Genomic DNA, 13,376 nt, shown 5'->3' on the forward strand with positions numbered 1-13,376 from the left:
AACTCAGAAGTTTTGTGATATACAAACTCCCACAACTGTTTCATCTCTCCATCATTTTATCGAGATTGTCAGAGACACAAGGAGGATGTTAATTTCCTGAAGAGAAAACTGAAGCTCAGAGAGGGACAAGGTTTTACTCAGGTTGCACACAGCTAGTGACAGGTCTGCATTTGGAACATTTGGACTTTGGCAGGTCACCTCCTCTTGTCACCACATTGCCTTTTCCCTCCATCCATGGAATCAGACAAAGCAATATGGTGACAAGAGGAGGTGACCCACCTGTCCAAAGACAAATACGCTTGAAATGTGGTAATAGGTAGGAAGAAGTGAAAGGAGTGAGGAGGATGGGAAAGAAAAGGAAGACCAACAAGCTAAAACATACTAAAAATGATCAGTTAACCTTATCAGTTCTTAGCCTTCTGGTTTTAATCTAACTTTTCCAGAATAGCCTGCCATTCTGTACCCTGACTATGTCTCACATCACTGCACTCTTGACCCACTTTGTTTTTTTGTTGTTGTTTTTTGGTTTGTTTTTTAGACAGAGTCTCACTCTGTGGCCCAGGCTGGAGTGCAGTGGCAAGATCTCAGCTCACTGCAACCTCTGCCTCCCAAGTTCAAACAATTCTTGTGCCTCAGCCTCCCTAGTAGCTGCGATTACAGGCACACACCACCACGCCCAGCTAGTTTTTGTATTTTTAGTAGAGATAGCGTTCCGCCATGTTGGCCAGGCTCTGTTAAACTTTGTTAAACACCCTCTGTTAAACTTTGGAGCCAAACTTGGCCGCCTCTCCAGTTCACCACTAACTCGCTAATGAGCATGTTTCATAAAACCCTCTGAAAAACAAATACTCTGAAAGAACATGCTCCAATATCACTAAGGGTACAACATGAGATATTTATTTCAAGAAACAAACATATCTAATCTTTGAAAACATTTAGCAATTTTGAATACAGCTAGTGAAATGCTATACAATAGAGGTTGTTGCCAGGCATGTTGGCTCACGTCTGTAATCCCAATACTTTGAGAGGCCGAGGTGGGTGGATCACCTGAGGCCAGGAGTTTGGGACCAGCCTAGCCAACATGGGGAAACCCCATCTCTACTAAAAATACAAAAATTAGCTGAGTATGGTGGTGCGCATGTGTAATCCCAGCTACTCAGGAGGCTGAGGCAGGAGAATCGCTTGAACCCAGGAGGTGGAGGAGGTTGCAGTGAGCCAAGATCACACCATTGCACTCCAGCCTCTGTGACAGGGAGACTTAGTCTCAAAAAAAAAAAAAAAAAAAAAAAAAAAAGAAGTTGTTAAAGAAGATATGCAAAGGTTTCCCCTGATATCATGCTGATGCTTTGAAATTCATCAAAGGCAGGGGTCGATTTCAGTCCACTCCCCCTTCAGGTAAGCCTGCAATTCAGTGAAGTCTGAATTACAACATTTTTACTGTATCATGAGAATAACAGATAACATACATAAAAATATTTATAAATAAAAGCTAAGCTGCTTCGCTACTATTGTTAATAATCTGGTTACAGACATTTTAGTAAGCTGCTTGGGCTTGACACCAAGCTATTTCAGGCCTCGGTGCCAGTTGCTATGTGACAAATCACACAAGCAACCTTTTCACACAGACTTTGGTTAAAATCCCAGTCCCACCATTAGCTAGCTGTGTGATTTTGAGCGCTTAACCTTGAGCTCCAGTTCCCTTACCTAGAAATTAAAGATACATGATATCTACCACACGAGATTTGTGGAGATTTAGATGAGCTAATACTTGACACATAATCAGTACTCTATAAATAAGTATCAGTACCCCTTCCTTCTCCCCAGCCTTCTCCCAGCTGCCCTGATAAAGAGTCCTTGGAGGTCCAGAAGGAGGTGGTTAGTGACTTGGGTTGACGGGGGCACAACAGACCAAACCTGAAATTCAATTACTCACTCCTGCTGAAAACGCTGCATGGGCTGGGCGTGGTGGCTCATGCCTGTAATTCCAACACTTTGGGAGGCAGAGCTGGACGGATCACTTGAAGTCAGGAGTTTAAGACCAGCCTGGCCAACATGGCAAAACCCCCTCTCTAGAAAAAAAATACAAAAATTAACCAGGCATGGTGGTGTGTACCTGTAATCCCAGCTACTCGGGAGGCTGAGGCAAGAGAATCACTTGAACCCGGGAGACCGAGGTTGCAGGGAGCCGAGATCAACCACTGCACTCCAGCCTGGGCAACAAGAGCAAAACTCCATCTCAAAACGAAACAAAAAACTCTGCATAGATATATATAAGCAGATTAAATTATGGTGGTGAAGAGTAATACATCAACGTATGTCATGCAAGAAATGATGTCCTCTTCCTCTAGGTTTGATCAGCATTGTTATAAAACCTGTCCTGAGAAGACCTACAGTGAGGAACTGGAATGCAAGGCATGCGATAGTAACTGTGGCAGCTGTGACCAGAATGGGTGTTACTGGTGTGAAGAGGGCTTCTTTCTCTTGGGTAAGTTAGAAAATGGTACCATCCAAGGTGAGAACCAGGCACTGGAGCTCCACCCAGTTGGGGCCGCAGGAGCACACATGTGATTAGTTTCAGAGTCTGTGTGTGCTGGCACCTCTGGCCCAAGGAGAAATTTTAATTTGGTTTAGAAATAAACATTAGCTGAACCACTTCCTTCTGCTTTTATTACTGAAGCATGGGTCCTGTTCCACTAATTAATCTCACATATCTCCAAGCTGATGGAAACAAGGCTGAATTGGATGGAGATAGAGAGTGGGTAGCTGAAGATAAATGTTTTGGTATTGAAGTCACCTGGCATATTGAGAGCTCTGACCCTTGTCTTGAGATTTAATCCATCTCATATATCCCTGTGCACTGTAAGAATTTAACAAGATCCCTTGCCTTAGGTTTTGGTCACTGACTTATGGAAATGGATAGTTAGGAAAGAAATACAGTGTGAATCTTGCAGCTGAAGAGATAATAGCCCAATGCACTTGAGTGTTTGGGGGAGAAAGAATGAGAAAGACAGCCCACAACGTTCTTCAGTGTTTCTCTACACAGAGATTTATTTTATTTGTAGTTTTTCAAGGCCTCAAGGATTCTGTAGTCAATGCTCTTAACCCTTTAATGGCCAATGTAAATTCCCAGTTGAAAGAGGACTTAGGTAAAGTGTTGGGTTTTTTTTTTTTTTAGATGGAGTCTCGCTCTTGTCACCCAGGTTGGAGTGCAGTGGTGCAATCTCAGCTCACTGCACCCTCTGTTGGCCAGGCTGGTCTCGAACACCTGACCTCAGGTGATCTGCCAACCTCAACCCCCCAAAGTGCTGGGATTACAAGCATGGGCCACCTTGCCCAGTCTGGATTTATTAAAACACATTTCTTGGTTGAAATAAGCTAAAGCCATCTTGGTTTCTTTAAAAACAAATGAAAAGCCTGGACAGAGTGGCCTGGCCAACATGGTGAAACCCCATCTCTACTACAAATATATAAATTAGCCATGTGTGGTGACACACACCTGTAGTCCTGGCTATTCAGGAGGCTGAGGCAGGAGAATGGCTTGAATATGGGAGGTGGAGGATGCAGTGAGCCAAGATCGTGCCACTGCACTCTAGCCTGGGCAACAGAGAGATACTCCATCTCAAAAATAACAATAAAAACAAATGCAAAGAAAAAGGTCCCTAAAATTTCCTCCAGCCTCTTTAGAACTTGGCCTTGCAAAGATCACCAAAGCCTTCATGCTTTCTCTCTGTGTTCTCACATAGGTGGCAGTTGTGTGAGGAAATGTGGCCCTGGATTCTATGGTGACCAAGAAATGGGAGAATGTGAGCCCTGCCACCGAGAGTGCGAAACCTGCACAGGCCCTGGTCATGACGAGTGCAGCAGCTGCCGGGAAGGACTGCAGCCGCTGCGTGGGGTGTGCGTGCGTGCCACCCAGACCCAGGAGGAGGGCAAATTCTGGAATGGTATGTGCCTCCCAAAAAGAGATCACAGGGGTCTAGCTGCCTACTCTGCTTCCTTCCTTCTATAACTCTGGTTTTTTGAACTATCCAGGAGAGAAAGGCTGTGCAGAAAAACAAGAGTTTGGAGTGAGAATCAAGTTGGGGTCGTTCCTGAGTCTCTCTGATGCTTGTAGCAGGAGTAGGTAGGAAGCTGAGGTTGGTGTTCAGCCAGCAGAGAGAGCCCAAAGGGCAAATTTATGATTGGTCCACCCCCTTGAGTTTCTACCTGGGTGAAGCAGGCCCCGAAGCAACTGAAGAGAGTCACGGAGGGAAATGGCCCCGGTATCATTTTTCTCTGAAATTTCAGAGTCACTTCCATCACAGGCAGGTCCTATGTCCTTATTACATGTCCTTTTTATAGTAAAGGAAAATTTTACCTGTAGGGTAGGCTTTTCCAATTAGACAAGGAAGGACTGCTCGAACATATTAGAATTTATGCTAAAAACAGATGGTCTCCATGGCTGCGTTATTAGAGCTCACCATCATTCAAGCTTGCCTTTAAAAGTTACTCTCCCCAGTTGCAGACAGGGAAAGCATGAAGCTTCTTGAGGAGGGAGGAGAGGAGACAGGTGTGGGAGCTTGGAATCCAACAGCAAAGACCTGCAGGTGCGCATTCCTCCCTGCGTCTTTACAACACGCCTCCTCACACCTGAGCTTCAGTTACAGGTTTCCTTGCAAGGTAATTACAAACTTTCAGCGACCCCTCCGTGTCCGAGGTTGTTACAAAACAAAATCCTCTTCCTGCTGGAAAAATCTGACTCCTGTTCTATGCAGAGACAGTCACAAAAACAGGAGCTGCTCTTCATTTGATTTCAAGGCAAGAATTGGTTTAAAGGGTCAATTTGGTGCAGAGGCAATGGCAGCCGGAGAGACGGTTGTGCAGGAGGAGTGTGCTAAGGGCTCGAGGGAGTGACAGCTCTGTGGTTTATGCTGGGCTGGAGAGGAGGCCTGTCCATGGCTGCTGTCTACTACAGCAGTTTTACACATGTGACTTCAAGGAAGAGCAGCTCAGAGACCGTGAAAAACCCGGCAGCCAAAGGCCACAGAGAACGTGGGCCCTCTTTCAGAGACATAGCTGAGAAGATGATTCAATCCAGATTGGGATATCTTCTGTGAGTTATAGCTGAAGCAAAATGCTGAAAATGAGTTTGTCTGGCATTCAGGCATTTAAGAGGCAGCGCACGCCAAAAGGAAAATGGTCTGGTGCTGTGTTTCTCGCTGAACATCTGTATTTTATCTGGCGTCCAGATGATGACACGGTCCAGGGAGCCAAGAGTTAGAGCAGGCTTGATTCCCCAAATGATTCCACGTCCCTTCAACTGGACTACGCATTTTGCAAGCAGAAACCAGGCTTCAGTGGTTCCCTTTTGTCGAAGCACCACACCCACCCCTCCGCATTTTCTACTATTGCAATGTAATGTTTCTGAAGAGAGGGAGGAATTAGTGTATTTGGGGATTTTTCACTAACAGGGGATTGGGGACAGAGATGGGAGTGTTTCTCATGGCTGGACAAAAACAATCAAATCAATGACAGAGCTGTACTTTCTCATTCCTATGACCTATGAAATAAGACATGCAGACCATTAACACAGAGAAATAGCCATTTATTCACTAAGCACGGTAAAGCCATAGCTCAGCTTCCCCCAGCATAGTGTAAGCACTGAAATGGAGAGTAAATGGGAAATGCATTCCATAAAGTCCTGGGAGTATTTGAGCCAATGCCTACAACCTTCTCCTGACTTCTTTTTCTTAAAAAACAGGATCGAGAGTGTAATAGGAGAGTAGAGGGTTCCAGAGAACAAGCACTAATTAGCCACACCTTTAAGATGATGGAAAGCAGACTGCAGTCATCCTGGGTCAAATCAGAGGAAACCCAGGCAAAGTACAGAGTGTTTTTGAGAGGATATAGCTGTCTAGGTAGTACCAGAACGTTTTTCTGTTCTGTTTTAGGTTTTGTTTTATTTTGTTTTTCAAACTCAGATTCAGATTCAGGTAGGAGAGGTAAGATGACGCACACTTCAATCCATTCCTTCACCCATGCTGCTCCCCAGTGGAAACAGTAAGATCCTGTTTGCATCTGAAGACTACAACCCAGGAGGATCTATCAGCATAGGCTGGGAAAACACCCTTGAAATAAAAGCCCAGCTAGAGTTCCCTGAACTCCTCTTTTAATAAGGTGGCTAATCAGGATGAGAATGACTACAGTGAGAGAGCCATCATTCTTTGCCAACTACCAGCAAAGTGGGAATACCTCCCACCTAGTCCAAGGATGCAGATTCCTCCACCTATCAGACAGTGCCCGACAAATCCTCCAGCCAAGACTAAGTCATCAAAGATGGCGCTCGACTCTCTGTTTTTTCAGCCACCAAAAAGTCACTGCACAAATGTATAGATCATCCCCAGACCCTCTGTCTGGGGATGTATACTGTGACAATTATTTAGTGTCCCTAAATGGCAGGAATAAAACCAATATTCAAGGCCAGACATGGTGGCTCACGACTATAATCCCAGCACTTTGGGAGGCCGAGGCAGGCAGCTCTCTTGAGGTCAGGAATTCAGGACCAACCTGGCCAACACGGCAAAACCCCATCTCTACTAAAAATGCAAAAAATATTAGCTGGGCATGGTGGTGGGTGCCTGTAATCCCAGCTACTCGGGAGGCTGAGGTGCGAGAATCACTTGAACCTGGGAGGTGGAGGTTGCAGTGAGCTGAGATTGTGCCACGGCACTCCAGCCTGGGCAACAGAGAGAGACTCTGTCAAAAAACAACAACAAAACAATATAATATTCAACAGGCTGCAAACGGCCTCAGCAGTGACTCAAGCATCACACAACCTTGGTGGAAAGGTTCAGGTATGGCAGACCACGGGCTTTGAAGGAAGATGATGGTTGGGAATGGAAAGAGTTTCCTCTGTTACTGTTAAACCATTTGGATTTTCTTAAGTGGTTTCCCCTGGTAGTGCTGGAAAGTCCTAGGAGTAATTTCTGCACATTTCTCTTACCTCATATTTCCATCATTGATTAAATCCATGTTATAACAGGCTCTAATTACATATTCTGGTGATAGTCTAATCTACAGAACACAGACATGGTGAATTAGCTTTGTGTCTTTGACCACATCCTAACAATTTATCACTAGCCTGTCTCTTGATCTTAATTCTTATCCTTGGGGAAAGACTGGAATCCCAGAGTTAGTCACAAACACTGAAAGCCACACACATGTGGGGAAAAAAAAAAAAAATCCACTTCAGTACTGGGAAGATATGTTGCCTAATAGTCACTGAACTTTAGAAAACTTCAAAGATGCCACGGAAATCTGATTTTTAGAAGGACTTTGTAGATGTGTGCAGCTGCCTCACTTAGAAATGAGTGCACTATTTTTATTTATTTAACCTACCAGAACACAGAGTGCAAAAAAACACATGGCACTGGGTAAGTAATCAACTGTTTGGCCAGTAGGATGAAGGAAGCATCCGTATCAACTTGCACGGATCGTTACATACTCAGGAGTTCTCTAAGTGGATTGTGAAACCATTGACAGCTTGAAATTGGCTATGGTGGGAGTATTTACACCACAGAAATTGGAAACACTACAAATCAGGTTTTTGGTTTTTCATTTTCTAGAGGCCTGTCTTACCAGCACACCATTACTTTGGCTTCTATCAAATTACTTTAGAATTCAAATTTATTACTGAAAAATTCAAAAGCCTATGTCTACACCCTCTAGCAGATGCAGACTTTAGAGCGCAGCACACATTAATTCAAATCCTGGCTCTGTGATTTGCTAGCTGTGTAACCTTGAGTGAGTTACTCATCCTCTCTGAGCCTCAGTGTCCTTGTCTGTAAAGTGAAAACATGAAACTGCCTCACACAAAGTCATTTTAAGAATTAAATGAGAAAATGCATATAAAGCTCTCAGGACACATATGACACAATAAAGCCTAATATACTCCCTAACTCTTTGACTCAGGCCAGTTTTAACACTTGAAACACTAGTTTGCTTTGAAAGCAGCATTCCCTGGGTCACGAAAGAAAGCAATTCTGGGGGCCATGCGCGGTGGCTCACGCCTATAATCCCAGCACTTTGGGAGGCCAAGGTGGGCAGATCACTTCAGGCCAGGAGTTCGAGACGAACCTGGCCAACATGGTGAAACCCCATCTCTACTAAAAATACAAAAAATTAGCCAGGCATGGTGGTGCTTGCCTGTAGTCCCAGCTACTTGGGAGGCTGAGGCAGGAGAATCGCTTGAACCTGGGAGCCAGAGGTTGCAACAAGCTGAGATGGTGCCACCGCACTCTGGCCTGGGAAACAGAACAAGACTCCTCGTAAAAAAAAAAATAAAAAAAAAATACTAATAATGTTTACAAGGAATGTTAATGACAAGAGAAAATGCCTACGAGATTTATAGTGTTAAATACAGTGTTCAAGGTCAGTCTTATGTATACGGAAGCTATAAATGATCACACATCTATACATAGATGTAATTATACTCACACACTCGATATGAAGATGAGACATCCATGTACCACAGTATAAACAACAGACATTTCTGGGTGGTGGGATTATGGGTGAAGTTTATCTTCTTTATCCTTTTTGCATTAAAAAAACTAAACACTTTTTTTTTAATAAAAAAGAAGCTGTGCCCATTGCAAACCTATCTGTGGTGAAGAGCCTGCTGCAAGAGCGACGAAGGTGGAAAGTTCAAATCAAAAGAGGTAACAGGGAAATAGGGAGGCGACAATCACAGCGGCAGAGACTGTCTCTGGAGACGGTCTCCGTGGAAAAATCACCCCAAGAAGCTGGGAGGCCAGATGCAAATGGGGTGCAGAGATGCAGAGGTCATTAGAAAAAGATGGAGAGAGGAGGGGGCCATAAACACAACCTATGAGCGGTCACTCAGAGGGAAGACTGTGAGAAGCTCAGCAGTGGAGATTTCCGTAACAGATAAGGACATGCGTGACGTGCTAAATGGTCATGCCTGGCAGAGGTTATCAAGAAGAGCATCTGTCCTCACAAAACTTTAATAGGCTGAGGTAGCACCTCTGCCTTCCCAGTCCCTGCAGCATTGTTTGAAATCACAAAGACTGGAAAAAACTAAGTGGTTACCAGTAGGAGACGAGAGAAATAAAGTCAATGTATTCATACAATAGAATACTATGGAGCCACCAAAAGGAAGAGGTTCTTTCTGTACTGATAAAGACTAATCTCCAAATATATTGCTTGTTTACAGGCAAGGTGATAAACCATGTGAATAGATACAGTTTGTACGAAAAAGGGTGGAGAAGGGATTAGGAGGGAGACATCACAGTATATGCCTTTTCTCCATTTTGCACCATGTGCAGATTATGTATTAAATAAAAAATAAGTAGAATAAATGAACCCCTTGCTTTATATAGTTTAGCTACAGGCATTTCTGAAGAATGGATACTGCACTTTCTGGATCAAAGTGGTTCTTTCTTTCTTTTTTTTTTTTTTTTTTTTTTGCGGTCCTGTCCAGTCTAGAATTTCCAGAGTGGGAAAAAGAGAAACTATGATCACGGTTAAAATTTACTTGCTGAGGTTAAGTCCCTAATCTTTTATGATAAAGAACTCTTGCTGGGGAGGACTTTATCCCATGCCCAGGCCTGATTGCTAAGTTAACTGCTTGTACAGATCTCCCTCTGGTGGACATATGGAGACATTACAGAATTTTATTTTATTTTTATTTGTTATTATTTTTTAAGAGACAAGGTTTCCCTGTATTGTCCAGGCTGGTCTCAAACTCTTGGCTTCAAGCGATCCTCCCACCTTGGCCTCCCAAATTGCTGGGATTACAGACATAAGCCACCTTGCTTGGCTGACATTATAGAATTTTATACCAGGTGTATGCAGTAAAATACCAAATTGCCAGAATGTGAGATACATGTAATTATAAATATGTGCATATGTGTAGATATAGACATTAAAATGTATACAAATATGAGAAAATTAATGAAAACTCATGTCTTTATAAATATATTTTAGTATATACATGATAACATCAAAGGAAAATCAGCCTGAAGCCTGGACGTAGAACATTGAAGATTTGCAAGGTGTTCACTCTCTGATTAATATTGTTGTCTTATTACTCTTTGCACAACTGCTCTCAGCCATTCAGTGAACATCTGACTGATAGTAGCAACAGGATTGTTGCTCGCCTTTCGGCTGCCATCTCTTTGGGGCTCAGTGATATTGCAGGTTTAAAAGGCCTTCGGGGACAGAATCGGTTACTTTGAGAGGCATGAGGAACACCTTTGTGACAATCCTGTGGCTCTGCACAAGGCTAAATTCAGCCCTTAACAGATGCTCCAGAGAGAGTACACCAGTCAGTCATCAGCTTTAATTAGTATATTGGAAAACCAGGGGGCTGGCTGCAGTGGCTCACACCTGTAATCCCAGCACTTTGGGAGACCAAGGCGGGTGGATCACCTGAGGTCAGGAGTTCGAGACCAGCCTGGGCAACATGAGGAAACCCCATCTCTACTAAAAATACAAAAATTAGCCAGGGTTGGTGGCAGGCGCCTGCAATCCCAGCTACTTGGGAGGCTGAGACCGGAGAATCGCTTGGACCTGGGAGGCAAAGGTTACAGTGAGCCAAGATCGCGCCACTGCGCTCCAGCCTGGGCGATGAAGTGAGACTCTGTCTCAAAAAATCAAAGAAAACCAGGGTAAATTTTTCTCTCCAAACTAGGAGAAAACCAACTACCCTGCATGGCAGCCTAATCATTTACATCTCCAACACCATCTCCACCTGTATCTGCATCTATCCCCGTATCTGTATCTATCCATCCTATCCATCTATGTACGTATCTTTCTACCATCTGTATTTGAATCTAGTTTCCTCTATAGCAAGGCTCATCAGCTTTGTATCCACGATATTGTAGAAGCCGAGGGGTACCACTCAGGTATGAAACCAGAGGGAAAGAAGAGGGGAGTAAAACGAGCCTCAGAAATGGAGTGGAATGGTGACGGGAGAGAGACAACAGGAAGCAGGAGGAACTACCATTTACTGTGCCACTGTTAAGCACTTAGCACACATTATCTCATTTAGTCTTCACAACAATCTTATAAGGGCAGAATTATTTTCTCTCATTTTAGAGACAAGGAAAGCAGGACTCTGAGAGTTTAATTACTGTATCCATGGTTACCCTTCCCTTCGGTGGCACAGCTGGGATCTGAAGGCAGGTGTGACTAGAGAGCCATCTATACCCGGCTCTGACTCTTAGGATGAGAAGAAAGAAGATGAAAGTCAGGAGAGGAAGGAAGGGAGAAAGGGAGGGAGGAGGTAATGAAGGGAAATGGTAAGATGTCAACACTGGTTGAGGGTCAGGGTCATTGAAATCCCACGTTGTGAGCTAGAAGGTCGTTTTCTAATTTTTCCCTATGTGAGCCATGCTGATTTCTGAGCAATCCCTGAGCTCTAGTCAAGGTCTCAGTGTGTATTGATTGAGTGAAGTCTTGAAGCTGTTCTGTCTTTGAAACTGTCCCATGGAGTTGCTGAGGTGACCTCCTGGGAAAGCCTGCCCCTCAAATGCTGTTGGAGGGAAAGGGAGAAGGGAACACTTCCAATGTTTCCCTGGTGAATGGTGTAGTAACCTGGGATGGCCTACTTATAGCCCGACCAACCAGAAAGCTCATGAGTAGGGGAAAATTTTGATGTTTAACAATGATTTGGGACAAATTTAAGATGAGATAAATTTAGGTTGCATAGCACAGTAGCTACTCTGAAGAAAACAGTGACCCAAACTTTGACCAATAATAAAATCTGATTTTCGAAGAACAAAAACAGAAAAAAGAAAAGAAGTTCCTCCACGAGAGGTACAATGAATTCTCAATTATCATCTTGGAGTGAAGAAAAATGGTCATCCGGCTGGGCACGGTGGCTCACGCCTGTAATCCCAGCACTTTGGGAGGCTGAGGTGGGTGGATCACCTGAGGTCAGGAGCTCGAGCCCAGCCTGGTCAACACCGCGAAACCCTGTCTCTACTAAAAATACAAAAATTAGCTGGGCGTGGTGGTGTGCACCTGTAATCCCAGCTACTCGGCCGGAGAATCGCTTGAGTCCAGGAGGCGGAGGTGGCAGTGAGCCAAGATCATACTACTACACTCCAGCCTGGGCTACAGAGCGAGACTCTGTCTCAAAAAAAAAAAAGACAAGAAAAGAAAAGGTCATCCAACAATCTTGGCAATAGAAGTGATTAAGTGATTACCTTTGACTCATAAACTCATTCACAAATGCATACACACAAATACAAACTCACACTCCCATTTTTAACACACAAAATAAGTAATCATTTGTTAGTTCAGATATCCCCACAGTATTTGAGGCTATCTTATAAGATACCACATTCCTTTTGGTACCACACATTCATGTGGTATCTTTCTTGATAATCAATTGCCAATGAAGTCTTGATATTCAATTGCAAATGAAGGAGTAAGAGAAAAAAAAATAAATGAAGTCTACACAATGGCAATGAGCCAGTGCCAACAATCAGCTCATGTACAATCAAAAGGATTCCATTTGGGGCAGGAAAAGGGACTAGGTTACCCATGAGATCTTTTTCAGCACTGGAATCCTATGTGCCTATTCAAAGGAGAAGCCTGAACTGTTGTTTCTTTCTCATACAGATACTTTGAGAAAATCCCAGCCTTGTCATTCTTCTTGTAAAACCTGCAATGGATCTGCAACTCTGTGCACTTCATGTCCCAAAGGTTAGTGTGTTGTGTGACAGGAGATGGCAGCAGTCAAGCCAAGTCATTGAAACTCATGTGTAGTGGCATCTTCGTGTAAGGAGGTCTGTAACGCCTTGGTCTACTCCCATCACATGTTCCTATGACAGTGGCTACTTGGGAGACACACAAGGACCCAAACATTGACCAATGATAAAAATTGGTTTTCAAAGGACAATACAGAGAAGTGGTCGGGTGCAGTGGTTCAAACCTGTAATCCCAACATTTTGAGAGGCTGAGGCGGGAGGATTGCTTGAGCCTAGGAGTTTGAGATCAGCCTGGGCAACATAGTAAGACCCCATCTCTATAAAAAATTTTAAAAATAGCTGGGCATGGTGGCATGTCCCTGTAGTTCCAGCTACTTGGGAGGCTGAAATGAAAGCATTGCTTGGTCTCAGGAGGTCAAGGCTGCAGTGAACCATGATCATGCCACTGCACTCCAGCCTGGGTAACAGAGCAAGACCCTATCTCCAAAAAAAAAAAAAAAAAAAAAAAAAAAAAAAAAAAAAAGTTTCTTGATCTAAAGGCATGATGAAGAGGGAGGGAGAAAGAAATAAGAGCAGCAACATAACAGCTTGATAACTTACCAATTGCTTCATCTATAGAAACAAAAATCACAAATAACATACCTTCCCTGAATTAGGGGA

At 43.7% G+C, this 13,376-nt stretch overlaps 1 protein-coding gene across 3 annotated transcripts in view; it reads left to right on the plus strand.

The window, feature by feature from the left end:
* Positions 1 to 13,376, plus strand: part of PCSK5 (proprotein convertase subtilisin/kexin type 5) — a 468,460-nt gene that overhangs the window by 405,483 nt on the left and 49,601 nt on the right. For 2 of the 3 annotated variants that reach the window (XM_050761595.1, XM_050761598.1), the window contains exons 26-29: positions 2,349 to 2,485; positions 3,744 to 3,944; positions 8,616 to 8,696; positions 12,628 to 12,711. In XM_050761595.1, coding sequence (XP_050617552.1) covers positions 2,349 to 2,485; positions 3,744 to 3,944; positions 8,616 to 8,696; positions 12,628 to 12,711 — 503 coding nt within the window. The remainder of the gene's footprint in view (positions 1 to 2,348; positions 2,486 to 3,743; positions 3,945 to 8,615; positions 8,697 to 12,627; positions 12,712 to 13,376) is intronic. The other variant, XM_050761597.1, reaches the window with a different exon arrangement.

This window comes from Macaca thibetana, chromosome 15 (genome assembly GCF_024542745.1).
Source record: "Macaca thibetana thibetana isolate TM-01 chromosome 15, ASM2454274v1, whole genome shotgun sequence".
NCBI lineage: Eukaryota > Metazoa > Chordata > Mammalia > Primates > Cercopithecidae > Macaca > Macaca thibetana.